At 48.5% G+C, this 27,599-nt stretch overlaps 9 protein-coding genes across 9 annotated transcripts; 5 read left to right on the top strand and 4 right to left on the bottom strand.

The window, feature by feature from the left end:
- The first annotated feature begins 580 nt into the window (after nucleotides 1–580).
- HD556DRAFT_4241 (uncharacterized protein) lies at nucleotides 581–2,002 on the top strand. The gene is made up of 6 exons (XM_041310558.1): nucleotides 581–698; nucleotides 776–1,232; nucleotides 1,285–1,410; nucleotides 1,465–1,592; nucleotides 1,646–1,795; nucleotides 1,855–2,002. Exons 1-6 carry the CDS (start codon nucleotides 691–693, stop codon nucleotides 1,886–1,888), a joined length of 903 nt encoding a protein of 300 aa, XP_041167454.1. The 5' UTR covers nucleotides 581–690; the 3' UTR covers nucleotides 1,889–2,002.
- A 3,838-nt stretch (nucleotides 2,003–5,840) lies between these two features.
- Nucleotides 5,841–7,164, bottom strand: HD556DRAFT_1315656 (uncharacterized protein). Its single transcript, XM_041301131.1, has 8 exons — nucleotides 7,061–7,164; nucleotides 6,924–7,004; nucleotides 6,815–6,847; nucleotides 6,681–6,764; nucleotides 6,515–6,625; nucleotides 6,420–6,460; nucleotides 6,337–6,362; nucleotides 5,841–6,282 (listed from the first exon to the last, which is right to left on the bottom strand). Exons 1-8 carry the CDS (start codon nucleotides 7,098–7,100, stop codon nucleotides 6,111–6,113), a joined length of 588 nt encoding a protein of 195 aa, XP_041167453.1. The 5' UTR covers nucleotides 7,101–7,164; the 3' UTR covers nucleotides 5,841–6,110.
- Nucleotides 7,165–7,292: 128 nt separating this feature from the next.
- HD556DRAFT_1435516 (uncharacterized protein) lies at nucleotides 7,293–7,948 on the bottom strand (the record flags this gene model as incomplete). The annotated part of the gene is made up of 6 exons (XM_041305445.1): nucleotides 7,293–7,397; nucleotides 7,435–7,482; nucleotides 7,539–7,558; nucleotides 7,615–7,624; nucleotides 7,683–7,806; nucleotides 7,863–7,948. 6 exons carry the CDS (start codon nucleotides 7,946–7,948, stop codon nucleotides 7,293–7,295), a joined length of 393 nt encoding a protein of 130 aa, XP_041167452.1.
- Nucleotides 7,949–8,764: 816 nt separating this feature from the next.
- Nucleotides 8,765–12,880, bottom strand: HD556DRAFT_1428079 (dynein heavy chain, N-terminal region 1-domain-containing protein; the record flags this gene model as incomplete). Its single annotated transcript, XM_041304681.1, has 13 exons — nucleotides 8,765–9,199; nucleotides 9,255–9,352; nucleotides 9,408–9,537; nucleotides 9,586–9,807; nucleotides 9,854–10,104; nucleotides 10,157–10,730; nucleotides 10,781–10,858; nucleotides 10,911–11,077; nucleotides 11,132–11,701; nucleotides 11,752–12,082; nucleotides 12,135–12,259; nucleotides 12,307–12,573; nucleotides 12,619–12,880. 13 exons carry the CDS (start codon nucleotides 12,878–12,880, stop codon nucleotides 8,765–8,767), a joined length of 3,510 nt encoding a protein of 1,169 aa, XP_041167451.1.
- Nucleotides 12,881–15,225: 2,345 nt separating this feature from the next.
- On the top strand, nucleotides 15,226–16,883 carry HD556DRAFT_1315629 (aminotransferase). Its single transcript, XM_041301130.1, has 6 exons — nucleotides 15,226–15,400; nucleotides 15,454–15,528; nucleotides 15,584–15,820; nucleotides 15,876–15,999; nucleotides 16,051–16,344; nucleotides 16,397–16,883. Exons 1-6 carry the CDS (start codon nucleotides 15,317–15,319, stop codon nucleotides 16,759–16,761), a joined length of 1,179 nt encoding a protein of 392 aa, XP_041167450.1. The 5' UTR covers nucleotides 15,226–15,316; the 3' UTR covers nucleotides 16,762–16,883.
- Nucleotides 16,884–17,236: 353 nt separating this feature from the next.
- HD556DRAFT_1315625 (uncharacterized protein) lies at nucleotides 17,237–18,353 on the top strand. The gene is made up of 3 exons (XM_041301129.1): nucleotides 17,237–17,823; nucleotides 17,883–17,948; nucleotides 18,016–18,353. Exons 1-3 carry the CDS (start codon nucleotides 17,686–17,688, stop codon nucleotides 18,106–18,108), a joined length of 297 nt encoding a protein of 98 aa, XP_041167449.1. The 5' UTR covers nucleotides 17,237–17,685; the 3' UTR covers nucleotides 18,109–18,353.
- Nucleotides 18,354–18,590: 237 nt separating this feature from the next.
- Nucleotides 18,591–19,929, top strand: HD556DRAFT_1222913 (NUDIX hydrolase domain-like protein; the record flags this gene model as incomplete). The annotated part of the gene is made up of 6 exons (XM_041296844.1): nucleotides 18,591–19,201; nucleotides 19,255–19,413; nucleotides 19,472–19,504; nucleotides 19,556–19,634; nucleotides 19,686–19,752; nucleotides 19,808–19,929. The coding sequence occupies 6 exons, from the start codon at nucleotides 18,591–18,593 to the stop codon at nucleotides 19,927–19,929; spliced, it is 1,071 nt and encodes a 356-aa protein (XP_041167448.1).
- Nucleotides 19,930–23,066: 3,137 nt separating this feature from the next.
- HD556DRAFT_1217113 (uncharacterized protein) lies at nucleotides 23,067–23,645 on the top strand (the record flags this gene model as incomplete). The annotated part of the gene is made up of 1 exon (XM_041296709.1): nucleotides 23,067–23,645. A coding segment is annotated over one exon (579 nt), but the record flags the coding sequence as incomplete, so codon positions are not given.
- A 1,689-nt stretch (nucleotides 23,646–25,334) lies between these two features.
- HD556DRAFT_1522274 (uncharacterized protein) lies at nucleotides 25,335–26,558 on the bottom strand. The gene is made up of 6 exons (XM_041309189.1): nucleotides 26,518–26,558; nucleotides 26,402–26,461; nucleotides 26,209–26,343; nucleotides 25,921–26,152; nucleotides 25,807–25,864; nucleotides 25,335–25,751 (listed from the first exon to the last, which is right to left on the bottom strand). Exons 1-6 carry the CDS (start codon nucleotides 26,543–26,545, stop codon nucleotides 25,548–25,550), a joined length of 717 nt encoding a protein of 238 aa, XP_041167446.1. The 5' UTR covers nucleotides 26,546–26,558; the 3' UTR covers nucleotides 25,335–25,547.
- Nucleotides 26,559–27,599: the final 1,041 nt, after the last annotated feature.

Here is a 27,599-nt window from a genome sequence, read left to right as displayed (position 1 = left end):
TTTGGCAGCCTTGACGCTGTTGAGCGCGATGTTGAAATTTTGAGTTTCGGGGTCCTAGCCGGGGTGCCACTTGGTTCAGGTCCAAGAAGCGATTCTCATCGCATTGTCACGTACATCGTCACATACCATTGAAGTTATCAAATCCCAGGACGTGTTGGTATACCTAACATCTAACATATATAAGCACGGAGCGTTTGATCTCGCGGAACCAATTCGCGTCCACCCCACGTGCGTGCTCCACCTGTGCGCAATTGCTCCGAATCTTTGTGTCTCCTATTGTCTCTAGTTACAACACTACACGCAGAAATTTGTCTTTCATGTCGCACGCTAGCTTGTAAAGTACCACACTATGGATTCAACATCATATGATATCAGATGCAGGAAACAGTGCATCAATGGAAGCCCATAATCCCCTAGAATTGTACTATCAGATCAAACACAGATAACGCGGATACTTCAATTCTTAGATTTCACTTTATCTGCTGTACAAAGACCACTTCGTTCCGTAAATTAATACCTCATGCTCATGTGGTCGCAAAGTAATTCAGAATTTAGTACCAATTTCATTATTCATACGCCGCATCTTGCCTTGATTATGGTCAGGTGAGCTCACAGAAGGCCGGGCCTTATTGGGTGTAGACCCCTCATGCGTGATCGTTTTCCCTAACGTTACTGGGACGAACCTCTATCATGTCCAGGTAAGATGTGTCAAGTGTTTATTTCGTTCGATCTATCTAGAAATGTTGCATGAAACGGAAGCTGAATTTTCCCATAGTTCCCAATTCCCAGCTCAGTCTGCGTCTCCTCTCGGTAAACTCGGTATCGAGGCTGCCCTCGAGGCTGCTGCAGACCCATCCATCACACCAAAGCCCAAGATCTTCGATGAGTTCGCGCTAACCGACCGCGTTGGGCTTGTCTCCGACGGAAATAGGGGCCTTGGCTTGGAGATGGCTCTTGCATGTTGCGAGGCTGGTGCACGTGTCGTATACTGCTTCGATCTTCCAGAAAAGCCATCAGATGAATGGATCGCAAGCAGAGATTACGTAGCGAAGCTAGGGAATAACTCGCGGCTGGAGTATTTCAGCGCGAACGTCACTGAGCAGCAGGCGCTTTGGAAAAAGACAGAGGAGATTGGTGATAAAGAGGGAAGAATGGACTTTTGCATCGCTGCGGCTGGTATTCTCAGGTCACACATAGACTGCCTGGAATACCCGGCAGAGGAGTACAGAGAGGTGGGTGATTGTTGACTAGTCGACAGTTTTTGAAATCAACCTCGATGTGAAGGTCCTGGATGTCAACGCCAGTGGTGTCCTCTTCACTGCGCAGGCTGCTGGCAGACAGATGTCGCGATTCGGACGCGGTGGCAGTATCATTCTTATCGCATCAATGTCAGGCAGTATCACTAACAGGGTGCGCATCTCCCAAAAACTGCTATGGCCATGTTTGCATGCTAACCCTGTATAGGGCCACGCCTGGGTATCGTACAACAGCTCCAAATCAGCTGTCCTGCAGATGGCTCGTAGCACGGCTTGCGAGCTTGGCGAAAAGAAGATTCGCGTCAACTCGTTGTCTCCAGGATATATCCACACCAGGTTTGTCTCGCGATTAATTGCATTGCAATGCTAAATCATGATGGCTGTGATAGTGTGACTGCAGCGTATCTGGACAAACAACCGCACCTTTTCAATGTTTGGTCTAGTATGAACCCTCTGGGTCGACTCGGACGCCCTGACGAGTTGCGCGGTGTAGTGACGTGGTTGGCATCTGATGCATCGACGTTCTGTACGGGTAGCGAGTGCGTTGACTTCCTTGTATTTCTTTGCTTAGCAGTGAAGCTAACTGTAAAATTCGCAGTATTATCGTCAGCGGTGGTCATCACTCCTGGTAATGGAGCACTCGAAGGGCTTGCTTGTAGGAGGCTTGTTGGCATGTATGATTATTGTATTTGTTATATTGGTCTGAGGAAGAGCCAGGATGCCGTGGACTCTCTATTGCTCCCTATCATCGACCATTGGGTGGTTCTGCTGCCATAGTCGTCTCGTATTTTCGTCTTGACAAATCCACTCGACAGCAAAGGCAACGGAGGCTCGACATATGATTTCATAATAGAATTTTGATGTGCTCGTACAAAACCGGGGGTCCCTTTCGACTGCCAGGAAGGTGGAGGACGACTATCAGCTCAAAAAAACTCCAATGGCACGATCCTCGGCATGATCAGGACTGCAGCAAAGCGTCATGGGAGTTCACGACGACTCTATATCCCGACAATTCAAAACCTTCTTCTCAGCTTACTGCCAAAGAATGGCCGTGTGGCGGTGCTTGCAATAAGTTTGTCTGGCCCAGCCATCATGTGACCCAGGGTAATGGTAGAACACCATTGAGAACTCGAGTCCGGCGGCAAATATTCTCATCTAAACAGCAATAACATGAACAAGGCCTCGGAAAATGGAAAGAGTAGAAGAATGTTGTTATAGCCCAGAGGTCGATAGTGAGAAATGAGTATAGTTGAAGACTTGAAGTTGTGGAAACCTTGTCTCCCCGGGCCCTAAGGCTAGTCAGACTTGCAAAGGAGAAGGAAGACAGTCGTTCCTTCTGTATTATGGGGCGACTTCAAGTTGTCTGAGCTGCCCATCACTGCCTCGATGACAGACTGTTGTCGACAAGAGGCTATTTGAATGATAGATGCACCGCAGGCGGCAGTAGTGATGTGCATGGCCCGGCTTCAAGCCGTGAGCCGGGCCAAGCCGGGCCTAAATAGGCCGAGCCAAGCCGGGCCAAACTCACGGCTTGACAACGGCTTTGGCCCGGCTTGAGATGTTTGAAAGCCCAAGCCGGCGGCCCAGGCCGTGGCTTTACCACTTAGTCATTGTTCCGCGGACTTGTCACTGACCTTTGATCTTCTAGATTTATTTTTGTATCTGTTGTTATCCTTTTAGGCTTCGACGACGACGATAACATGATATATGTCTGAATGATCAGTGAGTCGCCCTATGTGATGCTTCTAAGGCTTGATGATACTCACTTTAGTGTTAGTGGCATCGCAAATGTGTCTGACATTGCTGTTTTCAGTAGCTTCTATGTGAGCTCTCATATGTTGCCGCCTTGATGGACCAATGATGGTGATGTTGGTAGTTCATGTCAGGTAAAATCATTCACAACTACGCTAGTACATCTCCCCACTTACTCAAAACTATCTAGCATTCCTACCTACTGGCCAATGTCTGGTGTGATTCACACAGACAGCGACGACGAGCCTCGCATGGTGCGCCCGGCACGCAAAACTAAACCCACCGCCGCACTTCTCCAGCATTCCGAGAAGGCAGCGCTCCCATCGCAGACAAAAGCTATTAACGATTTCCGGGCTGCAGAGGCCGCGAAGCAGACTGCGCAGACCATTTCATTTCCCTCATATTCTACTTCTAATCAATCCATTAATCTGTGCACGCAGAACCCTTGTACATGCCTTTGCAGAAGCTGGCCTTGGTGTCTCCGTTGCAACTGATGGTGTTATTTATCAGTCTGACATATACGCCACATCAAACGTGCATATTGGATCACCACGACGACATATGAAGGCCACCTGGGGCGAACGCGCAGTCCTTGTACTTATCGGTATCTGTCTGGGTATTGACGGTGTTAATCCTATCTACTATGAGACTATCAAGGTCAGAGCGCTTGCTTGAGATTTCAGCAAACATCTGACGTTTATCTAAGGCGCTCTTTACCTTTCCGCAAAGCGTGGGCATCGCCGGCGGGCGCCCCTCTTCCTCGTACTATTTTATGGGTTCACAAGCTGACAATCTCTTCTATCTCGATCCACATCACGCTCGAACCGCCGTACCTCTCCGCCCAGCACCCCCGCATGACTTCAAACGCGAGATGACCCCAGATTCGGGCCGCCAGCGCACCTCCCACCACGACGAGGAGGGTTGGGATGCGCTGATCTTAGATGACGAGGATGATGAATCGATGGACGAGACCTAGTAGATAGGTTAATATATTGAATATTGATCTATTTGACTTCCAAAGCCGTGACTGGGCCCAAGCCGAGCCGCGGCTTTGGCCTGGCTTTGGCTCACGGCTCGGCCTGGCATTTTCAAAAGCCCAAGCCGCCCCAGGCCAGGCCAAAGCCGGGGCTTTCAGGCCAAGCCGGGCCGGCACATCACTAGGCGGCAGGCCTCAGGCCGCACTTGCCTCCCGTTCCCACGGTCGGCCATACGAAGGTTGACACAAGCACCACTTGAGCTAACACAATTACACCCCCGCTAAATCAACCACCTCAAGGCCTCTCCACATTGGAAGCGAATCACTCCCTGCAAGCGAAGACGTTCACAAAAACTCATTAGTAACCGCTAGAGTTGATGAAGGGCGTACAAGACGAGTTGCCGCTGTGTTCAACATAGCCCTCAAATGTCTTCGTTACCCATGACATGAGAAGCAAGGTTGTCGAGGCTGGGACAAAGGATAAGTGCACGTCTCTTTCTCCCTCTCTACTATATCTACGTCTCACACTCACTCAAACAGCACTCGACTTCCAAGCTCAAGACCCATCCCCTACATCCGTGGCTAGACGCACGCCTGCCGCCTTCCTCCCACCTTCAGAAACGTACCATCGCGCACCCAAAAACTATAGACGTTTCTCCTCACGCACTTTTCATCTCCCGGCGGCATCATAACACAGACCTTCAAAAAATCAATCGTGAACCCTGCGATCGCCGATGATGGATCTAGCGTTCGCTGGCAAACCAGGTCAAGGTGAAGTGGAGGAATGGTAGGAATGGACGCGGAGGATGGGCTTCAAGGAGGCTGGGAAGAACAAATATGTGCTTGATGTATCATGTGGGTCGTTGCGTTGCTAGGTGCGTGTTTCACTCACGCATTGGCAGGTGGACGGGAGCGGCTGGTCGAGTTGGTTCAATAGACCCGTGACAATTAATTCGGCTGTGTTCGAGTTTACGGTGCATCCTGAATGGTGCATTTACTTTTTCGTATTTCAATTCTTGACGTTCTTTTTCCTTCCTCTTCAATCCCTCGCCCAATCCGAAACCGATAATCCCTACCCAAAAAGGTTCACCCAACGTCCCTAACGTGTATTATAGTGGGTGTATAAACCGTCTCCTGCTCCAGGTGCCACCATTACACTACCATAGTTATACTTAAAAAACACTCTTTTAAGTCGAATGCGCTTTCAATCACATTCTTATAGTCTACAGGACTTTGCATTCCTCCCGATTCTGAATTATGGTAAAGCTTCTAAGCTGCCCATTTCTGACAACATGCAGCTCGTCCTGGGTACGTTAGTGGGAGCGATTTTGTTAGGCTTATAGTACTTTCCTAGCTCAGAGAGCCTGAGTAGCCTTCCATTCCCACCTACAGCGGCCTTCTGGGACACTTCCTGCCCCTTCGCAAGTAAAAATTGACATCTTAGTCGTCACAATTCCAATGTTAATCATGTTCTTTCGTTTATCAGTCTGTTTTTTTACTATAGCGCGATGAATGAATGAGTAGGATTCTCTCGTCACCATTCGTTCAGGAACTGAGAAGATCATTGTCATCGATCAGCACAAAGTTAATCCTCCGCACCAAGTCGCCACAGCATCTAGGTTTGACATGCTGTTGCAAGCCGTGGTTGAAATCATGGAGAAGCAGGGCGGATTGCTGCTGGAGAAATCCTTAGTTTCTGTCTGCCAGAGGCAGGCACTAACATCATTCCGCGCACATGATCTTCCGAGCTCATTCGATTAGTACAGATCGATATCCATAAACCCCCTTATTCTTGGGCTTCCCAGCTCACTTTGGATCCTCCAAGGCCGCTGGATAACTGGGATTTCATGGTCGGGGTGATGTTGAACGACAGGTCATGCACTATTGATTTCAAGACGAGGTTTGCGGAAGTACATGATGCAGAGTTATCGTCACGTCGCATAAGAATAGACACCGCAACCAGGCTCGGAGAAAACAAGGGAACGAATCACCATTTCGTTCATCCCCTCAGTCCCAAGGTCTCGCAGTATCATTGGCTCATGATATCACAATCGAGTTGTACATTAGATAAGAGCAGAAGTTTCTCACTTTAACAGAGGCCGATGGTTCCGCACACCGAAGTTCCTTCAAACTTGACTGGTAGTAGCCGTCCCACTCATCGACATTGACGGAGGTGGTAAATAATCTGTAAATTCCATCATCGCTACTGATGTGGACGGTTCGCGGACACGTTCGTTGCTATGTCGAAGACGGAATAGAATTCGTGATGCCAGAACGCTGTGACTGACCACCTGTAGCCTAGTGCGGTGGGTTCCAGATCAGCTAGCGGTTAGAGTGCAGCCGGTGACGTACGTGTCGAACATATTGCTATAGGCGCTCTGCAACAAAAGACAGAAAGTAAGCGAATCGTAGGATTTAACAGACCAGCCGCGTACTGGAAGTGCAGCTCCTGTGATGACATTGGCGAGTGTGACGGCTTTCTTAAATGTGTTACTCAATAATACCTTGAGAGCAAACTATGTCCACGCACCGAGGATGCACAACGTGTAAAACATGTCATCGTGGTACAGGGTTACTACAATTCCGCTCTGAAAGTTTTTATAGTCGTGAAACCTTTTATATACAGTAAGGGTCAGTATCACTGCCATGTTGTTATAGGTAAGAAGGCCAATAGACAGCTTTGTATAATTACTGACTGCTTTCGAACATCGCCAAGAATATGTATGCGACCGCATCACTGCGTGTGCTCTCGAAGTAACAAGTTCCTAGGGGGGGTTCCTCTGATAGTCAAGTTAGAATCACTTTCGTTCGTGAATACCAATGAACTCACCTCCTGGAATTAGCATTGTAGAGCTAAGTTTTACTACAGCAAGGTCGGCGGCAATTAACAACTATGCAATAATAAAAATCTATACCATCATCCCTCCCCTGCAAGACACGCACCACGACATAGACCAATATTCCAATCAGCAATCTTTTACTCTTTTGCCAGAATGCCCAGGTCCGAATAACCAGCAATGCTGCCGAAAAAGTGAGATTCATTGCGCTCTTACTAATATGTATGTGGAACGCGCACATTCCGCAGCAACCATACTTGTGATATGAATGACTGACATCCGCAATGTTTAAGTTGCATGAAAAATGAACCGTTTGGCAGGTCGACTCACTATTTCCTTCCAGTAGAGAGGTACACTTTTCTCATGCAATCAGCTTAGCATCGAAATTATTCGCCATCCAAGATTACCTGATTGCTGACACCCAATGCGTCTAAGATATGCCCATCAGCAACACACAATACATAGAGTGGGTCACTCGCCATATGCAATCATTCCGACACCCGCGAAAGGTAAATATCGAGAAATGACAAATATGACACGAATTACATCCCATGGTCTGAACCAGGTCCATCGCACCTGTGGGGAGTGGTTAGAATAATGCTTGCGAACACACAAATATTTCTTCGACCTCTTCGGAAAACGTAATGCAAACATCAAATGCCTGCAACGTCGAAAGAGATTTAAGGTAGAAACACAAGAAATGCGTTTGATACTCACGAGGATTGCAAGACTGCCCACTAAAAACAACAGTCAATGCTGCCGTCCAGTTTTCAGACGATCGGCGGACACTCACAATTGACGTACTAAATCAGACATAATGTTAGCCTCGTGTTTATCGGAGGGAAGTCACCCTTTACTCACCTTGACCGTCTGCAACTTCGTCAGGTCGGAGATCGATAGGGAAGACATATCAGGATAAGATCGGTATTCAGTATGCGCCTCGTGGTACTTGCCCGCAAGTCCTGAATGCCATGGAGCGATACACCTGCAAGCATTACTTAAATACAATATTTGATAAGGCATTAGTATTAATTTAGTAACCGATACTGGGCATGCACAGCCAAAGGCAGAATTTCATCAGAGATAGTGCCTGCCACTGCCTGGTAAGCGCTAGAGGCGCCAAGCATTGTAATGCGAAACTGTAAACGCTGTCTGTCACTCCCACCGCAAGCAAAGTCGAAGATAATATAGGGCCTAAGGCTATGAGATGCAACTTCAATTTCGGTGGAAAAGTAACAGAACTTACTAAGTTACGGGAACTCGAACCAGCAAAGACGACTCTGGAATTTCAATTGAAGGAGACCCCTGGAGTCACCGACTACTGAAATTTTAGATCAGATGCATCAGTGCTAGGCAAGATCGTTGCTCGATGTGAAGATCAAAATGATGTTACATCCCGAAGCCCTAACATGACACCTGAGTACTAGTACCCACCACACCCGTCAGCGATAAACCGCGGGTCTACCCGTACTTACATACATACAGATCTCTGGTGAGACCAGTTTGGACCCTTGCGAGGGTGAACCCTGTCAGTCGAGTCCACCCTGTCAGAAGTATACTAGAATCAAGATCCCAAGAACGTTACTGCAAGGAGACAGCGTAAAGGGTTCGGGGTTGGTGGGAAAAGAACAGCTCTAGTTAGTAACCGGGCCGAGGGAACAAACGGGAACAGGAGACGCCCATGAGTAGTAGCGCGTCGGCGGCGTCGCCCAGAGAAATGGTATCACATAATACGGTAATCATTTTTACAGAAAAAAGGGAGTGGCAGGGAAGGCGTAGACGCCATCACTCGGCTGTCTTCAAGGCCTCAGGATCCATTACAAAAATTTACGTGTAACCGATACAATAGAACATGAAGGGCATGAAAAACGAAACAGCGTGAGGTCCAAGTAACGAACGGCGCGATATGGATGGGTATCACAAAAAAAAGCATGTACCACAACTTAAAATCTTCGTGCTCCTCCAACCAAACCCTCTATCGAATGGTGCTCCAGCTCGTTTCGCGCCTTCATGATCGAGGCATGCATCTCCTTCATCGCATTTCCGAGCTTCACACCGAAACGACTGAGAATATCCCGTTGCCACGCGTCGTATTTGGCGTTGACTCTGGCTTGGACTTGCTCGTAATCGACGACACAGACACCGAAACTCAGTTGCGTTTCTGACGTGTCAAATGTCGCCCGTGTTTTCTTGATCTCAGTCAGAAGTTGCTGCCAATGCGCGAGGGAGTCCCCTAATCGATTGAAGACATATTCCGCCTCCAGATCCCACAGCGACTGGAACTGTAACCACTTGGCGACATAGTCTTTGAGCTTTTGAACTTTGAGTTCTATGAGAGAAAACGGTCGCTCTAAAGTGTTGTCGGAGAATCGTGTGAGCTGGGTAGAGCTCCTAAGAATGTAGTAGTCTCAACATATTGTGGGAGATACGTACCAGAGAAGTATATGTTGTTTCTGACACTTGCGTGCCCTGCATCTGCAACCCAATCTCGTATCGAGAACTTTGAATACGTGTCAATCGGCAGATAACGCCTATTCAAGAAACCAGTAAGGATTTGAACAATTGGAGACACCATACTATACGTACCCAACCAGTCATGCAATTGCTTTATCCAAGTCGCACGTGCATATTCTATTGGCGGATCAAGGAAGATCACTTGGTTTTGTATCCGAATTTCGTGAACGATGGGTTTTACTGTCATGTTGCCCTCGGCGACCTGTGAAGTTGGGTCAGTACTAGCGTTGCGAGTAGCAGTATGTCATACCCTCTCCTCCTTCCCGCCTTTGCCAGCCCGTCGCTTGTTGGTGATGTCACGCAAAGGCAGTGGATCGCGGCGAGCATCAACATCATCTGTCCGATCAAACTCGGAACACCACACTTGGATGATGTAACCCAAACGCTGAAGCAAGATCCCTTCTATCCGCTTGTCGAGGTCAGCCACCCAGTGTCCAAGATTAGCGTATCCTTCCAAATTCAGGCGATCAATCTGCATGTATTTAGCACATAAACTATAACGATGAAGAGGAACCCACAGCAGCTTGAATCTTGCCCAGAAGATCTGAAAATGCCTCGCTAGTATAAGGGCATGTTGCGAGATCCTCGACCGCTCGAAGAATGTTGCGATAAAGGTCAATGACGTTGTTGGTCTTATCTTGTAGGATAGACACAACACTCGCAAACTCCCGCACGAATTGGATATGTCGGTTCTCGCGTCCATCGGCACTGCTCACGTACCGCGCGGTATCGTACTGGTTGACAAAGTAATCCCACTTGATGTTCATACCTGGACAAAAAGCGTCAGGGCGCCGATGTGTCAACGGTTCGAATCTGATCACCTTTGGCAACCATCCGCTGAGCCTCATTCCGATATTCAGCAACCAACCACTCTATGCCCATGTTATTCTCCACCAGATCCAGAGTCTGCCCATAGGTTCTGACAGTCTCCATAAGACTGACAGCATGAGGATATACCCGCTTCGCATCCTTCGCCATGTTCGTGATCGCGTGTGGGACCTGGAAGTTTAGCCATAACAAATTACGAACCTCCTTGAAAAGTGTGATTATCTGGGGGTCGAAGTTTACTGCTAGTTGGAACCCTCCTCCCCGTAATCTCACGATCTCAAAGAGGCGGCCATTGACACCCATGTCCCGTCGGTTGATGTCCTGCATCCAGGCTTCATACACTGGCCGTGTCTCTAGCTTCTTCCTGAATGCGGTGCTTTCTGACTGAAGCTTCTGACCCTCTGCATAGAGCTCCCAGCCCTTGCCAAGCACATCCTCCACTCGTTTCATGTAGGTGAGTAACTGTCGCTCAATTTGTCGAGCCCAGATGATGGCACCTGCTATTGGAGGGAGGTCGCGCATTTGCGACATGTGATAAGCTTCAGATAACCGATATTGCGTTTTGAACTTGATGGTCATTATGAGTAACGGAAACAATACAAGAGTATGCTGCCTACCTTATCATGAAGGCGCTTGATATCCTCCTTTACTGAGTCAATGAGTTGAGTTTGATACTCTTGGATAGCTCCACGAATCTGTGGGATACGGGCTCAGACATGTGTTACACTGTCCCACGAAATGAGCTACCTTTGGGCGAACGAAAAGTGCATTGAACTTAGAGAATACTCTGAACATTTCATTCGCATTTCTTGCCGTGCCTAGCCTGTCGCGTAGCCGTGCAATAATTTGGTTCTCAACTCTTGCGACCCGTTCGTTGTATGCGTTCTCCGCAGCCACCCAGATCTCCGTGCCCTCTGCAAAACGAGTGAGGTGACTTCAACAGCGACATATCAAAGTCAGATACTCACCAACAGAAACATCGAGAACATCGATGCGTTTCACCACCTCATACGCCTCCTTCACTTCTTCCTCCATGTCCATTCCGCCCACCTCCTTAGCCATGCTCCCCAAACCCTTCGTGGGCCCGGTCATCACCGCCAGCTGCTCGTGCTGCTTCCTCCAGTCACGCAGATACCTCGTCCGCTCCTGTAGTTTCGCGTGCGCAGCAACAACTTTGATGGGGACAAACTTCTCTCCACGTTTGCGCATAACCTCGCGAGCGACGTTTGTGAACTCCTTGATAAGATCATCCCACGTCCGGAAGATGTTCATGGTCTGTCCGAGTAGGCGGTCAAAGGTCTCGTACGGAGTGTACGACAGCCTATGCGACGTCAGCACGCGCAATAGCTGGTCGTTGAAATCACGAGAAATTGCCTCAACGAGGGGTAGTGCTCGACGGATTGGGTAGGGCGAGAGCTTGAGCTTGCGGTTGATGTGTCCAAAGATGAGTACCAATGATTCTTGGATTTTTTCAAGATCTGTCGCAGATAACAGCTCGTTGAGAGGGAAATCTTTCATTAGCTGGTTGTATTTGTGCACTGATGATACTCGTCAGCATCCAACTGACGATGCCAGAAACAACGCGCACCAAGATCCGTAGAAGATTTCAGGCCAGTGTCCGTCATGAAACTGACTGTTGCGAGATATCGCTTCGCGTTTCGAAGACATTCCATGACCATGGTCACTTCATCGCTGCGTAGCTGCGCCTCAATACCCTCCAGTGCCCGCTCAAGACTCAGCCAAAAGTTGATTTCTTGCGAAGCAGTACCAGAGGAAACGTCGCGCGAAAGCTTAGTGACTGCTTGAATAGCCTTGATCCACATGTTGACGTGTCCGTGTAAAGTGTTGAGAAATGAACTTTCGTTTAGGAGCTTTTGAGGTATGTGTGATATGTTTGGACGTGCGCCTGAAGCATGAGCCTAATGTGATCGTCTTCAGCCTTCGGAAAACTGATGTCACTGAGGAACCGACCTGTTCTACAGCGCGCTGGATGGCTGGATGAATGATCAAATGCGTCTCAGGTATTTCCACGTTCTGCTGAAGGTGCAATAATGACAATTCCAGCTCGGCAAACTTCTTCTTGGTCATGGGTATCCCTATAAACACAAATGAGTGAAGCCAAAGCAATAAAGTTGAGACATACCCATTTTACTATCCCCATCCTTGCCCCCACCCCGTGCTCCAACAAAAGCATCAAACCAGGGCTTAACACCACAGCTCACGACGGCATGCAGACTCTCGTACGGCGTTTCTTCACCTCCAAACAAATTGAGGATATGTAGTTGCGTGGCAAGAGGTGTCAGAGGATCCAGGGTAGGACCGCGTTTGATGAGTGCAAGTGATGTAACACTCGTAGAAGAATAAGTCAGATGCGAAGTTAGGTGGTATGAATAAGTCTGCGGCGCGTCCTCTAGTACACGTCAGGTTAGTTTTTAAACTGGATGCAAAAGCTCACCCTCTGCTTCGTCCCTCGTTTTCACCACGTAAATCACGCCTCCGCCCTCTGCCGCAAAGCGAGTGACTCTCTCGTCGAATTCTTCATCAAACATGCTTACAAAGTCCTCGGGTAGAGCGCCAAGTACCGGTGGCAAGAGCGACACGAGATATGTCCTAAAGAGTGAGGTGTCAAAGGGAGGAGGTGTATCTACAGGGCTGTCGTGTGGGAGGGCACCGTTTGAATTCGTCAGAGGGGTTGTGGGGACATCTGGAGTGGACATGGCGGGTGATTCAGGACGATCCAGCGGTTCAATAGACGAGACAGAAGCAGATGAAGAATTTGAAAACCTTGGTGTTGAAAAGCCTATTCCTTTCCAAAACCCGGTAGCAGCACCTGTCAAGCGTCTCGGGATAGCTTTCCGGTGGCTTGTGTAGTAAACCTGACCAAGAGCATTGTCAGTACCCATTTTTTGGATGAAAGATATGCATATGTTGTAGAAGGGTTTCATTACCTTGATCTGCCACGTTCCACAAGAACGAGGCGCGAGCGCGTGAGCTGGTATGTACTTAGCTGCTGAGACACCCAGTCGCGTTTCGAGAGACAACTCCAATTTCACACTCCGACAGCAGAAAAGTTAATTAACTTTACCACCTCGGCGAGGACGACAACAACGACAATATTAACGCGGTATATAACACGATTATGAAGAGGAAAACAGTCGCGTAACCAAACGGTCTAGCTATGGAATGGGATATGAATTCGTGGCACCCAGCTGACCATCGGATGTTGGCATCTTCAAATTCACTAAACATCTCCGTCACGCACTCGAGTGCGGCTCCGAGTCATTTTTAAAAGGTGGGAGATATCTTCAGTTGAAAATTTTAATTTTAATTCCAGAATGATAACGTAGAGCTCGAGCATGTACAATTCCGAGTCAAACCTCATTTTGCCGAGTGCAATCATGCATAGCAACCATGTGCTTCAGTGAGCATCCCAGACTATCCTCGCACTTCGACAACGTGACACGGACTGAATCCTCATTCTGTACAGCGTCAGAAACACTACCACAACTCTATAGACACTATTGGATGCGCGGACAACTTCATTGACGATGAAGGTAAATATGTGACTTTTCTTCATTCTCATTTCTTGCTCATTCATCTATGTATATAGGACCTACAACCTCTTCCTGATAGCGCCCGCGCTTTTCTGACGGTCATCATAGCAGGTAAAGTTTCGCGCAGTACTTTTTCAGTCGAGCAGGAAAATGGGTTTGACATGGATGTCTCTCGATATGTCGCCGGCCCTCAACAGAACATGCTTGATCGCTGTTACTATCCCTGCGTTTCACTGAAACTCCCTTGCCTGCTGCCAGTAAGCACGTCGTCGTTCAGGGCACTGCAAAGTATCACCAGAGATCACTGCATTGGGACCCTCGGACACGGTTATTACTGTTGACAACAGCTCCGACAGTATCCTCCCCTTATCTGATACGCGAAGGAACCACAACGTCAGTATCGGCTTGCTTCCTTATTTCTTATTTAATATATTTAAGGACGCAACGTTTGATCCTACCTCGAACCTGTCATTTCACCGAATGAATGAATCCAGTCACTAGTGAAAACACTGCGCTTTCTACAAAAGGACAATAGTTTACCCAATTATAAACGTGTTGGGATGGAAATACGACCGCCTCGGTTATTCCTCAAAGGGAGAGCTGCATCATGTGGCTGCGGGAAGAAGCATAGCTGATATAGCTACAGTCGTTGCGAAGAAATAACCTATTTTGGTTTTAGAACACACATTTGCAGCTGCCGCTTCGCAATACAACTGATAACTGTATCCAATAAAAATGTTGGACACTGCCTCGAGCGAAAGGTACGCCCATAACACGGTAAAGATGTGCAGAAACATACAAACGCACATCCTCAGATCATTTCTTCTCATGATCTCGTGAAAGGTCAATCTTTCCCTTCAAATGCGTGTTCGTGATCTTCGCTTGTCTCTGTCGCAGTGCCAAGCACTTTCCCTTCTTCACGTTTGACGGCGCCTTCGGAATCGTGCAGTAGCCTGAAGCCCCTCTGTATCGCACCTGTCAGATACCAAACAAGAGGAGATACTTCAAAATACGTACCAGTATGCAGCGCCTTCAACAAATCAACATCATTTGGCACCTTCAGCGAATGCCACGAATCAAAGAATTCTGTCCAAAACAAAGTCAGCACGATGTATCCCACACTACCAAACTCACCTTTCTCAACATGCTTCCCCACAGTCTCATCGTCCGGCTTGATCTCATTTCAAAACACCATCCGCAACTGGCCATCATTCACACTGCACAGTCCCCGTAACAAGCACCTCTCCCTCCTTCCAAGGACACACAAAGTGGCGGTTTTCACGTGACTTGTCCCGTGATCACACGCGTACTCTGATTACCATTGTACAATGTCTCCATCAACACAAGTAACTGATCATCAACTGGAGAGTAGCAGGGGGTCTTGCATTGCATTGTGTCGTAATGCATGGACGATTTCCATTTGGAAGGGTAGCCGACCCGACCCGATCCGATCCATTGATAAGCTCGAGACTTCTGACTCGGAAGCGACGTTGATCGAGTCATTATTCTTGTCATATCTTCCTAGTCAGTTGTGAGCGTACTTATATAAACATATGGGTCTAACTGATCTCGCATATTTTCCCTTTGGTCATAATAGCTATGGGTGACAGAAACAGCGTCACTTCTCCAGCCCCAGGCCAAACGGGAGACTCTCCCAATCCGGGAAGCCCTGCTGCACTCGATGTGAGTGCGTCGCCTGCTGAACGTAGTCATGTGTAACTCCAACGCTATTGCAGGCATCTAAGCTTAAGATCACGCTCGCACAGACATTGAAGCCCCTGCAGCCCATCGAGACATTACTTTTCGGCCAGGTGAGCAAGTATTCCTGACAACCATATTCATGTCGCTCAACGATAATGACACCAGACATTCTCGGACCACATGGTTGTTGCCACTCACGACCCTGAAAAAGGGTGGTCCCCGCCTGAGCTCAAGCCCTATGGGCCCATTACACTTGATCCTCAATGCTCCTGCTTTCAGTACGGCGGAAATATCTTTGAGGGTATGAAGGCTTATCTTGGGCCTGACGATAAGATACGCTTGTTCCGCCCAGATATGAACATGCGTCGACTGGAGAAGTCTTGTGCACGTCTAGCTCTTCCCGTGAGTACCATGACGTTCATGCAAGGAGTGTCTCTGACTTTGTTGCCCCATGCAGACCATCGACGGGGATGCTGTTTTAGAACTCATAAAGTGTCTGGTGAATCTTGATAGGCGCTGGATACCCAAAGAATCGGGATACAGTTTGTATATCCGTCCTACCGTCATTGGAACCCGTCCAGGTTCGTGGAATAGGTTGATGATGTATAAGTATTCACCTGATTGGCATGTAGGTTTGGGACTGACGGCGTCTGACCATGCGATGCTTTACATTATTGTATCGCCAACTGGGCCATACTTTGCGAAGCCTATTTCTCTTCTTGCAGTCAGTGAAAATGTGCGTGCGTGGCCGGGTGGAACTGGAGGAGACAAAGTTGCTGGCAACTACTCACCCGGCTTCCTACCCCAACGCACTGCTGCAGAGAAAGGATACGATCAAATCCTTTGGCTGTTCGGTGATGACAGAAGAGTCACAGAGGCTGGAGCGATGAACTTCTTCGTTGTAGTCAAGAGGGATGATGAGGACGGTGAGTTTGAATTGGACATGGTTTTGTATATAAACCAACTCATTGGTTGAAGGCGTGGACCTTATCACCGCCCCTCTGGATGGTACTATTCTACCTGGAGTGACTAGAGCATCATGTCTTGCCCTTGCGAGCGATCCAGAATTCCACAAAGAAATTTCGATGCGCTTACACCCACAAGAAATGGTGTATACCATGAGTGACCTCACCAAATGGTCGTCCGAGGGCAAACTGCTTGAAGCATTAGCCATAGGCACAGCAGCCATTGTTGGACATTGCGATAGAATTGGGTATGAGGGTAAGGACATCGTAATTCCTGGAGATGGGATGGGTCCAGTCGGCACGGCAATACGGAAAAAGATTCTTGATATCCAGGAGGGTAGAACAGAGTGGAAAGGATGGGGCATGGTCTGCGCTTAGTGATATGTTGCCACAATACCTACGATATCGGTGATCGTACCATGAGAAAACAACACATAGGGTCTTTTATACCTTCTCTTGATGTATTATTAATGTATCTGCATAATGCACTGTTACACGTATGTGTTTGGTAGGCTGCATGAGGAAATCCAGCGTGATTAATTGGAAAAGTGGGATATTCTCTCCTTCCATGTACACATTAACGATTACAAGGAGGCTGACAGCCCAATTCACGAGACATGGACAAATCATCATATTCATATTCTCTCTGTGGTACAGGTCGGCGATTGCTAAGGCAGAGCGGAATGACATCGGTAGAAACTTGATATTACCCAACAGCAGCTTTGCCATTGGTCGGATGGGGAAGCTAAGCCGCCCGTCTCGTGAGGTGCAAAAAGTGCAATGGAACCACAACGTCAGTATGATGCGGCTTGTTGGAGGACGTGTTTGAATCTTAATAGGGGTGGGTGCTCAAAGTGGCTCGCGGTTTTCACATGACTTGTTTCGTAATGCAGCCACACGCTTCACTAGCAAGTACTCTGACTACCATTGTACTATGTACAACGTCTCCATCAACACGAGTAACTGATCATCAACTGGGCCCACAGTACCTCAAAAAATCGTCTGAATCTTGACTCATCTCTTACTCGATATCTAACTCAGGATGAACCCAATGCGGCGATCCTTGAACTTGAAGCTAGCTTTGACGTGCATTGTCTACCATGTACAACAACTTCGTCACTATGGTCATTTTCCCCACTCAGGGCACGAGGACTCTTACCTTGTCCGGGAAACATACTTAAGCTGGACCTGCTCAGGCAATATGGCACTCATCATCTAGATTCTGCTTCCTGTCTGCTATCCATCCCAACTTGAAATCTATCCACCAATACTCATTTTTGTATTCACCCATACCATCCTCCAATGGCTTTTAATCTCGCAAATATCCATGTACCTGAGCTGACGGGAAGGGTTGTGACGACTGACAATCGCGCATCCGGCAGTGGAAACTTCGCAGACGTTCGGAAGGGAATCTACACCCCGCAAGGTCATAGTAATACCGTACGTGCTACTCTGTCACTGGTGACGTATAACGCATTCACATTCACTTATCGATGTAGGTAGCTGTGAAGATCTTGAGACCATCACTTCTGTCAGACATGCGTCTTGCGAGGAAAACTATACGGGTACGTAGATTGTTTATTCATGGGTCATCCTTTTTACTTAGTTTGCCTTCGGAAAATTTTACGAGAGGCAAAAGCTTGGAGCACGCTGAATCATCCCAACGTGGCTGGATTCATCGATGTGTGCTATCAAGATATGCGGGGGTGTGGTACCCCCAAGTAGCATGTGGTTAATGCTGTCGGCCTGCTGGGGATGCGACTACTGGCTGTATCCAAATTGAGAACATCTATCCTGGTTTGCAGTAAGCTACGTGGTGAAACTTTGTAGATACAGAATGTCCTTTACACTACATCTAATTAACATATATAAGCACACTGAGCGTTTGATCCTGCGGAAACAATTCGTGTCTACCCCACGTGCGTGCTCCACCTGAGCGCCACCTTGCAATAGGAAATGGCCGGTCTGTGTTAAGTCTGCGCAGGCTCCGCCCCAATTGAGTCTGGGGAACATGTCTGGGTGTATTTTGTTGTCTGTTCTGACATCATCCCATCAGCCACCCCCGCCGTCTACGTCAGCTACCCGCCATCTACGTCAACCACCCGCCGTCTACATCAACCACCCCCGCTGCGATCTTCCTGTATGTATGTATATAAGGTTGAATTAATTAATAGGGCACTACAACTTCCGTGAATCAGGAGTTTGGAATGTCTAACGACCCCCCATCTCCCGTATCCTCACCACTTTCTTATCTTGAACTCGTCAAGATATGCGACAATTTTCGCCTACCACCTAACTTTGGCTCTAGTGATGTCTTTCAAAAGCCTTCCGACACAGACTCATTCGTGCCCTGGACACTATCGCAATCTCCAGGAAGTCCTGCTGTTGGGCTCTTGAGGCTTGACATAGTAGATCTCCTTCGAAAGGAGAAACCTGGGACATGGGTCATTCCAGAACCTCAGGCCGGGTACTGTGTCAGCTTTGATGCGTCAGTCAATACCCCGAGAAAGCGCACTGCAGTGCTGAAAGAGCTCTGTGAGCGCTGGCGCGATACTGGTGCGTTCCCTGCGAGCATCGGGCCCCGAAAATGGCGGAACGAGATGTTCCCTGTGTACCGGAATCCCTTTGGAGTGCATGAGTACTATCCTGAGAATGATTCCGATGAGGGAGAAGGAAACTACGCCTTTCAGATGGAGCGTGCTGCGTGTGCTCTTTTTGGTGTCATAACCTATGGGGTACATATGACTATCTATCAAGGGATAGCTAGCAGCCCACAAGTGAAGATCTGGGTTCCGACGCGGGCGAGGACGAAGCAAACGTGGGTTTGATTGGTTTATATTCATAAAGTACATAGCTGAATGGCCACGTCAGGTGGCCGAGCTGGTTGGATAATAGTGTTGCTGGCGGGATACCCAGTGGCATGCCTGTTTTCGAGAGCCTCGTCAAGGAGTGTGAGGAGGAGGCCAGTATGGAAGCAGACATTGTGAGGAAACATGCGAAACCCGTCGGAGCAATCAGCTATTTCTTCAGGTATGGCTCTGTAAGGCTTTGGGGTGAATTACAAAGTATAACCATGAGATGATTGCAGAAACAGAATGCACTTCTTGCAACCAGAGATCAAGTAAGTGCTGTCTGATTCTGTGCGCGGGGATCTTAACAACACGCTCTCTAGATACGTTTACGATCTTGGGGTACCACATGATACTCCGTTCCAGCCCCGTCCATTAGACGGCGAGGTGGAGTCTTTTGATGTACGTATATCTCTGTGTGTCTTGACCATGCCAAACGATCTTATAGAATAGTTGCTATCGCTGGATGAAGTAAAATCAAAGTTGAGGCAGGGAATCTTCAAGCCCAATTGCGCTGCCGGTAAATGCTAATACAAATGGCCTACAAAATCTTCATTAAATCATTGACGCCACAGTCCTCGTCGACTTCTTTGTCCGACACGGCCACTTGACACCCGATGACGAGCCCGATTATATGGAGATCGTCTCAAGATTACATGCGAGATTGGAATATGAAAGATGGTGCCGACAAGTATGATAGGCAACGTTTGTTGCACCATTACAATAACTACGACATATAGAATTCGCGCACTGAAGTTCAAGATCTACAGACCTCTATCGTTATAGTTGATTGGTAACCGGACCCGTGTGACACTATCGGACGACCCATACCACAAGACAGCGGAAGCGTTTGCAACTAGGAGGGTCTCATCCAGGGCAACGAGTTCATGAGCAATCTGGCTGACAGACTCAAAATATGAATCCAACGTCGAGGACCTGTAGACATACCAAGGAAAGTAACGTATTGTGCTGTGTGCCACCAACGTGGGTGCAGGGCACAGTGCCCTTGCGCGATGCCGGGTGTAGATTAAACCATCCCAGTGATCTTAAAGTTATGCACTAGGTGGACTAGCTCGGCCTAGACTGGTTTACCTCGTTGCCTGCACAGTTTTGGAAGACGTATAATTTATAATGTATGCCCTGAGAGTCCGATTCCTGTGCAAACTGGCAATTATTGGTACACATTCTTCAGGGAGCATCCTAAGGTGCACAGTCCGCCCAACGCCTTGATATGTGAACTCACAGGTATTGCGGGTAACAACATATGTAGACGTGACCGGGAACCTGCTGGCGATAAAACATGTTCGAGAAAACAAGGGTTGTCGATTGCATAGAGGAAGACATTCCGTACATTAACGGTCTCATCCAAAGGCGAGTCGTCCTGCGATCAAGTGAAACGTAGCTGACCATACATTGGAGGTGGCGGCCGCTCCCAGTTCTGGACTGAAGGATTGCTTCGAAGCGCAAGGTAGGTTGGGTGATCACTGATCAGATGGATAATATGTCGCACAACATGTAACAATTTATGGTCCGACGAGCTTTAACTTTGTCTAGTTAGTCTCTTTTCTTCTTTGCGAGTCTTCGACTATTCGCACCTGCTTGGTGTTCGTGTTCATTCACTGGAGCTGCACAATTACGCCCATCCTACAATTCCACACCACAGTCTTGATGAATCACGTCACCGCACGATTCATCGCGCGTGCTTGTAGTCGTTAAGATCGAAATCGCAACATAGCAGATTTTGTACTCGTAGCCGGCCGGAAGGCGGGCTTCATGCGCACGCACGTGGATGATCCAGTACTAATGGATTGGACAATGCCTGAGTTTTTAACAACGGACGCGGTCACCGTGTTCTGTGTGTTTACGAGCACGGTGTATGGCAGCCCCGAAGACATGCCAAAGGGGCAAGAATCTACTTGAACTTAATGCGGCAGAGTTCGCCACGACGTACGTGCGCGGAACGAGACGCCCATTTACTCGACTGGATGCCGTATCGGAGGATCGATAACCAGTGCGCGCCATGTGGATGTGCGTACTTCGATGTGAAGCTGGTCGATAGTGGAAGTTCGATCCGGGGTTTATTGCGGGAACAGTGCGCGCGCAGGAATGCCCAAACTGGGGTAGGAATGGGGAGTTGTAAGGCCTGGGCCCTGGGTAGTAGATATTGGTACTTTATTGACGGAGTGATCGGTGCACATGTTACGTTGCTCGTACGAGTCGTATTGCTACCTTTGCTGCAGTATTTTTTTCTTAAAATTTCGTGGTATAGATATGATTCAAGATCCTCATTAGCAACATGGCAAAGAATACGCACAGGTAAATGTACTTCTGCCACCTTGAAAATCCTGCGCACACTGCGTTGAGCCCTGGCAAACACGAGGTGAATCAACTTACCTGTCCTGATGGTATTGCACGATGCATGGGGCAACATGTGACGGGGATCATTAGCGCACATCTAAATGAAGATGAACTCAAATATACATGAATATGTAACACCCCATTGCATCGTCTCCCTTGCAGCTTCGATATCACGAAACGCAAGGTAACACAACACGAGTATGAGGGTGATTTGACATATGGCTACATGGTGGCACTTCCATTCAACGTGATATCCTGCGTATCGTAGCCGCACAATATAAACCGTCAGCACTTAGCCATGCATGCATGTTATACCAGAGAAAACCACAGCACTACATCACAGAATTAATTCTACCATGATATTGACGGACATGAATAGATGTGCACAGCACTTAATGCTTGAATAGACCCTGCACCTTGTTAGATGCCGGACAAAGGCACTCCCGTGTGAGGCTGACAAGTACATCACGAGAACCACAAAACGCATCCAACACGCACGCGCCTAGGCTCGTGAACAACATGCGCACGCCCACGTGGCACATTGTACATATACCATGATCTTTCGCCCCCAACGCCCATGAATTTTGAATCTATAGCCGTCGATTCCCATTCCCAGCACATGAAAAGATTCGCCAATCCCGAAAGGCGAGAAGACGCACCCTCAGACCCTACCGCACCGCCTCAGGTGGTTGAACCGCAGCAACAGCAACCTCAGCAGCAACCATCACCGAGTGCGAGCAACCCAGAAATCAGTGATGAAAGACCGCTGACACAGACCATCATCCCACAGATGTCCCACCAAAAGATGTTTCCTCACGGCCCGATGATACCAGCAGACAGCTTTCACCGGCCGCGCTCACTCCAGAAGACCGCGAGTACAGCCGCTCGAGGCAGCGCCAAGCCGGTGCAGAAGACAAGGGTAAACAACGTGCACCAGCAGAGCTCCTCTCTGAGGACCGCACCAGGCTGAGCCCAAACCCAGTAGATGACCGCGGAAAACAACGTGCACAAGCAGAGCTCCTCTCTGAGGACCGCGCCAGGCGGAGCCCGAACCCAGCAGTAGATGACCGCGGAAAACAACGTGCACAAGCCGAGTTCCTCTCTGAGGACCGCGCCAGGCGGAGCCCGAACCCAGTAGTAGATGACCGCGACCGCATGAGACAGCGCCCACCCGGCGCAGAAGACCGCAACAGACAACGCACCCCCGCTGAAGTCCAGCAAGCCCCACAATACAATGAGCGTTCTCCTCTCTTCACGCCCCCTCAGTCGGTGCGCGGATCTGCGGGCCCAAGCCGCGGGCACGACGCATTTAGTCACCGCCAGCACTCGCCTGCCGACTCAGATGACATCGTCATGGTAGACAATCGCACAGAGTCCCAACCCAAACCAGGCTTCTGGGCGCGCCTGACAGGTGTTGCAAAAGAGAGAAGCGAGCCAGAGCCCGCGAACACACGCACGCGCGGCCGGCTCCCCCCACAACCCTCCCGCCCCAATGTCGTGCTCTTCGGCGAGCGAGGAGCGGGAAAAAGCTCACTCATCAACATGCTTGTCGGCCGGGATGTATCATCTCCATCCAACCCAGACCTCGCACCGTTTGCAAGTAGGGGGTACGCTGTCGATGTGGGCGGACGGGAGGTAGTGGTGTGGGACTCGGTGGGGCTGCAGAAGGGAGAACATCACGATACGCTGTCCGAGGGTGCTACGAGGAACCTGCAGGGGTTGATACAAAACATTCATAGCGGCCTCAACCTCCTTCTGTTTTGTGTCAACGCCGCGCGCGTAAGTGAGGCTCTAGGAATCAATTACGATGCATTTTATAGCATTGTCGGAGGCAAGAAGGTGCCTATAGTGCTCATCGTCACGGGTCTGGAGGACAAGGATCCGATGGAGGGGTGGTGGAAGGAGAACGAAGCTGAGTTTAAGAGGCATGGGCTGACGTTCGATGGGCACGCCTGCATCACCACTACAAGAGGGAAACCCCTCAGGGACGGTCCTGGGCACCGGCACGACGAGCAATATGAGCAGTCCAAGCTGGCTGTTAAAGAGCTGATCAAGGCGAAACTTGGTGCGGCCGTCATCATCCGGGAGGAAGGGAAGCTGGCGGAGTTGAGGGAGCTCTTGCGAGAGCAAAATGTGAACGCGACGGGCCAAAACACAGATAAAGGAAAGAATGGGTGGAGTCTAGGAAAAACGGGGGGCACTCGAGAAGTACATAATGGCTACGGAAGCACACATGACGAGCAGTGGGACAACAACGGGACGGACAGAATAGAACGAGAGGGAAGGACTGCCGCGTTGGCATTACTCGGGGGGTTGTTTGCCGTATTTATCTGCCTACATTCAGGTATCGTCAGTTGTGTTTGATTTACGAGATATGGACGAGCGTATTCATATGCCAATCGTACATTATACCCTTTGCAGGCGCAAGAAAGACTGATCCTTGACGAAGCAGAAAAAGTTCAGTTGCAAAGTCCGCTCCATCTGAGAAATAAGGATTGTGCAGCAATTGGACATTAGTAAAGTAATACACACTTTGCCAATCGTCTTGAATATGAGCGTAGTTGAACGTTTGAGGGTGTTCGGGAGGAAGCGGAAACAAAATAGATGACTCATCACATAATGACCTCTTTGTGCACCGACTTTATGTCTGTACCTTTGAGCTTTGATTCCTGTCTTATCACTAGTATTGCTGCAGGCGGGCCATGCACATATGTTCTTATGAAAATTCGCAATACAGCACCCTTCAAAGATCATGGAACCTTCCCTTCATTTGTGCCCTCAAATATCTCAGTTTTGGAACCACACTGACAAGTCGTTTTATATTTGTTGTGCGATACTCAGATGTTAGTACCCTGGATATATTCAGATTCCCCTGTTCAATATTCTCAGCAGCACTCCGCATGGTGGCGAGGCGTCGTCTGAACTCTCTGAAGCACGCTCGTACCACTCAAAAAGCTTTGGCAGCTCAACAAAGCCACATTAACAGCTGTTCTATCTGTTCCGAATTTTCCATCCTACCCCGCACTGGGCCCGACTCTTTGGCCCACCTTCACCGGCACCTGCCAGACGCGCCTCCTCCGCTTTTCAAAATACTTAAATTAACCGAAGCAATGTTGAAGTACATGAGGAGGGTGTCGAGGGCCTTGCCGCATGATCAACAAAGCCCGCAATCACCACTGTACCAGGGTGGTCTGGCGCAGGTCGTCGGGTGTGCTAGGAGTCCTGGCCCGTAGTCAGTAGCCCTGCGTTTGTGTTGTAGTCAGTCCTGGATAGAGAGAGCCGCAGCCTCCCGCTATGGAGGTCTGGCCTTGGTTCCCCTTCCAGTCCGTCCCGTTACACCACTCCGCCTATCCAGTATCAGACGTTCACAACTCATTCATTTGCTACACCATGCCATTATTCAATTTCGACGTTGAGCCTCCCATTCTCGACTCACTCCAACTGGCTTACACGCGTGCACTACTATCCATGTATGTGCGCTCATGAAGCCTGAAAAAGCACGATACCTATATATGCTACAAGACGGTCACACCATATTACTAGAGTCAATATTTTCTAGTGCTTCCTATACGACGAGAGGTGGGTCACGAGTTGTCCTCGAAGATGAGAAGCAGGAGAAAATAGAAACTTGCATCTAACGTTCCGGCAACATCGCCTATAAACACCTCTCGCTCCTCGGCTTTCCGTTCTGTACGCTGATTTCCTTTGTTGATACAGTAGAGATATCTAGGACATTGGTTGAAGCATTGTCAATGTCAAGACCTATAGCAAATGATTCGAATAAATACTACGACGAAAATATTGCCTAAACCTATGTCTCCTTGGACCTTGACATCTATTTTGTGACACTGAATGACTACTTGAGCACCGCAATGAGGCTTGGAATAGAAACAAAAAACAAATTTCCCGTGCTCCCTGCGAGCACTAGACAACGGTTCTCGTCAACTTCACTGAGCATTACACACTACTGCTAGTCGATATATGCACGCGCTCTTGGAAAGCGATTGAGGTCATGCCGGTTGCTGCATCGGAGTCATCCACAAGTTTGGCATTATATTCCCGGACGTCAAGGATCAGCCGTGGTCCTAGCACGAACATCTGCACGACCTCCAAAATCTGCAACAAGCCCAACAAAGTCTGATATTCTAGGGGATTGTGGCTCTATAGAAATGATAGATCATGGTCGCATGTAGAGATAAGTGAATGATTGACATACCGTTAATGATGTCGGAGAGAAATCAAGGATGAGGGAGAAACACGAAACAATGACGAAGCTACCAAGTCCGACCCTTCGACGGAAAAAAGGACAATAATTATAATATGAACTTACCTCGCAAAGTAAACCACATGAGTTTTAATCAACACAGTAAAACAGTCCCCGATAATCCCTCCTGTCGCATGTAATCGTAGTTCACAGAAGTGTTTTACTGCGATCCAGACTGCGAGACATAGTGTGAGGACCTCCCAAACAATGGAGAGTATCCAAGTAACAGAATCCAGAACTATGGGATCTCCTGAATAGCCAATCGTGCACTGGTAGGTTCCGGAGAGAATGAGTTCCTCTGGTATCCATCAATGAGCCCCATGCACGTTCTTTTTCGTCCATAATTAAGTGTACCTCCTGAAGTATGCATCGTTGACATTAAGACTGTCACTCCAACAAAAGTGTTGATTGCCAGGAAGATGACAACGAGAAATATCAGGATCTTTCTGGATCGTTGATACATGGCATGCAACCGAGTGATGATGATGACTTGCTGCATGTTTCAGTCATTCCAATATCACTGAGGTCTCGCAAGTGCAAAGCTCACCCCACAGCATCGCAAATACCACAACACCCGTCAAAACCCATATAGTGTACATCATCCAGCCTGACAAATCCGATCAGTGACCGGTCTCAGGTAGCACACACTTCAAACAGACTCACATCTTTGGTAGTAAAGCGTGGCAGCCATTAGTGGACTGAGAAGTCAGCAAAAAACCACACTCACCGCTACCATCAGCAATATCTCCAAGTCACTTTTTGCACTTACATGACTGATTTGTATTACTGATCTCGCTGAGTAGAAAAAGGAAAGCTCTGATGTCACTTATTTTACTGGTACCCACTTTTTGCAGACGTGATTCAAACAAATGTTGCTAATAAGATGTAAAAGTAAATTAAGTGCGATAAGATATTTTGTAACCTAATTGACAACTATGAATACAGGACCTAGGTTAGAATAATAACTACCGGGGGAATGGCAGTGGGCATGGAGGACGGTCTCGTATCATTGGAGCCAAATGATGATTTTGCTATGGGTGCGCCTCCTGGTGCACCAGGGGCCATGGATGAGACGATCCCAGCACGAGGTCTCCATGGAGTTGATATCCTCGTATTCGTGAGGATGCAGAGATATGGGAGAGGGGAGCTGAGCGCCGGGACGAATGAAGGGAGTACAAATTTGGTGCCGGATGTGTCGTTGGAGATATGGGAGAGGGGAGTTGAGCTGTACAAGATTAAAATGCGATTTCAAACGCATGATGGTCGGCGAATTTGTTGACATAGAAAGTGCGGAATTTATCTAAAGAGTTCGAAAAGTTGATAGCACGAGGTATGAAATCAACACCATAAACGGGAAGGAGATGAGCTGCGCGATAGATTGCGTCAATGTGTATCACCGAAATATTCGGAGAGTGACCATCAAAGGATGGCTGAACTACCCACATGCCTGTGTCTTCATCAGGGGCATCACCTATGACATCAAACCAATGAACCATGGCACACTCGTACAAGACAAACTTGTATCTGAAGGAGAAGAAGCATAGCGTGCGTGCTATTTGAAGCCCTCGCATTCCTTCAAGGTCCGGTTGCGCATTTATAAACATGCAGTCATAGCGAGCGTGCGCATTCCTCCATTTAGGGCAGGATCGAATATGTTCCCTTCGCATCCCTCCAATCCCACTTAAGTCACTCGGCGCATAAAATCTTGATGATGCGGAATTGACTACAGAGATTTTCCCGTCATA

This window comes from Suillus plorans (assembly GCF_016647745.1).
Source record: "Suillus plorans strain S12 chromosome Unknown HD556scaffold_1, whole genome shotgun sequence".
Classification (NCBI taxonomy): domain Eukaryota; kingdom Fungi; phylum Basidiomycota; class Agaricomycetes; order Boletales; family Suillaceae; genus Suillus; species Suillus plorans.
Note: the sequence above shows the minus strand (reverse complement) of the source record. Positions and strands in the feature narration are given on the sequence as shown.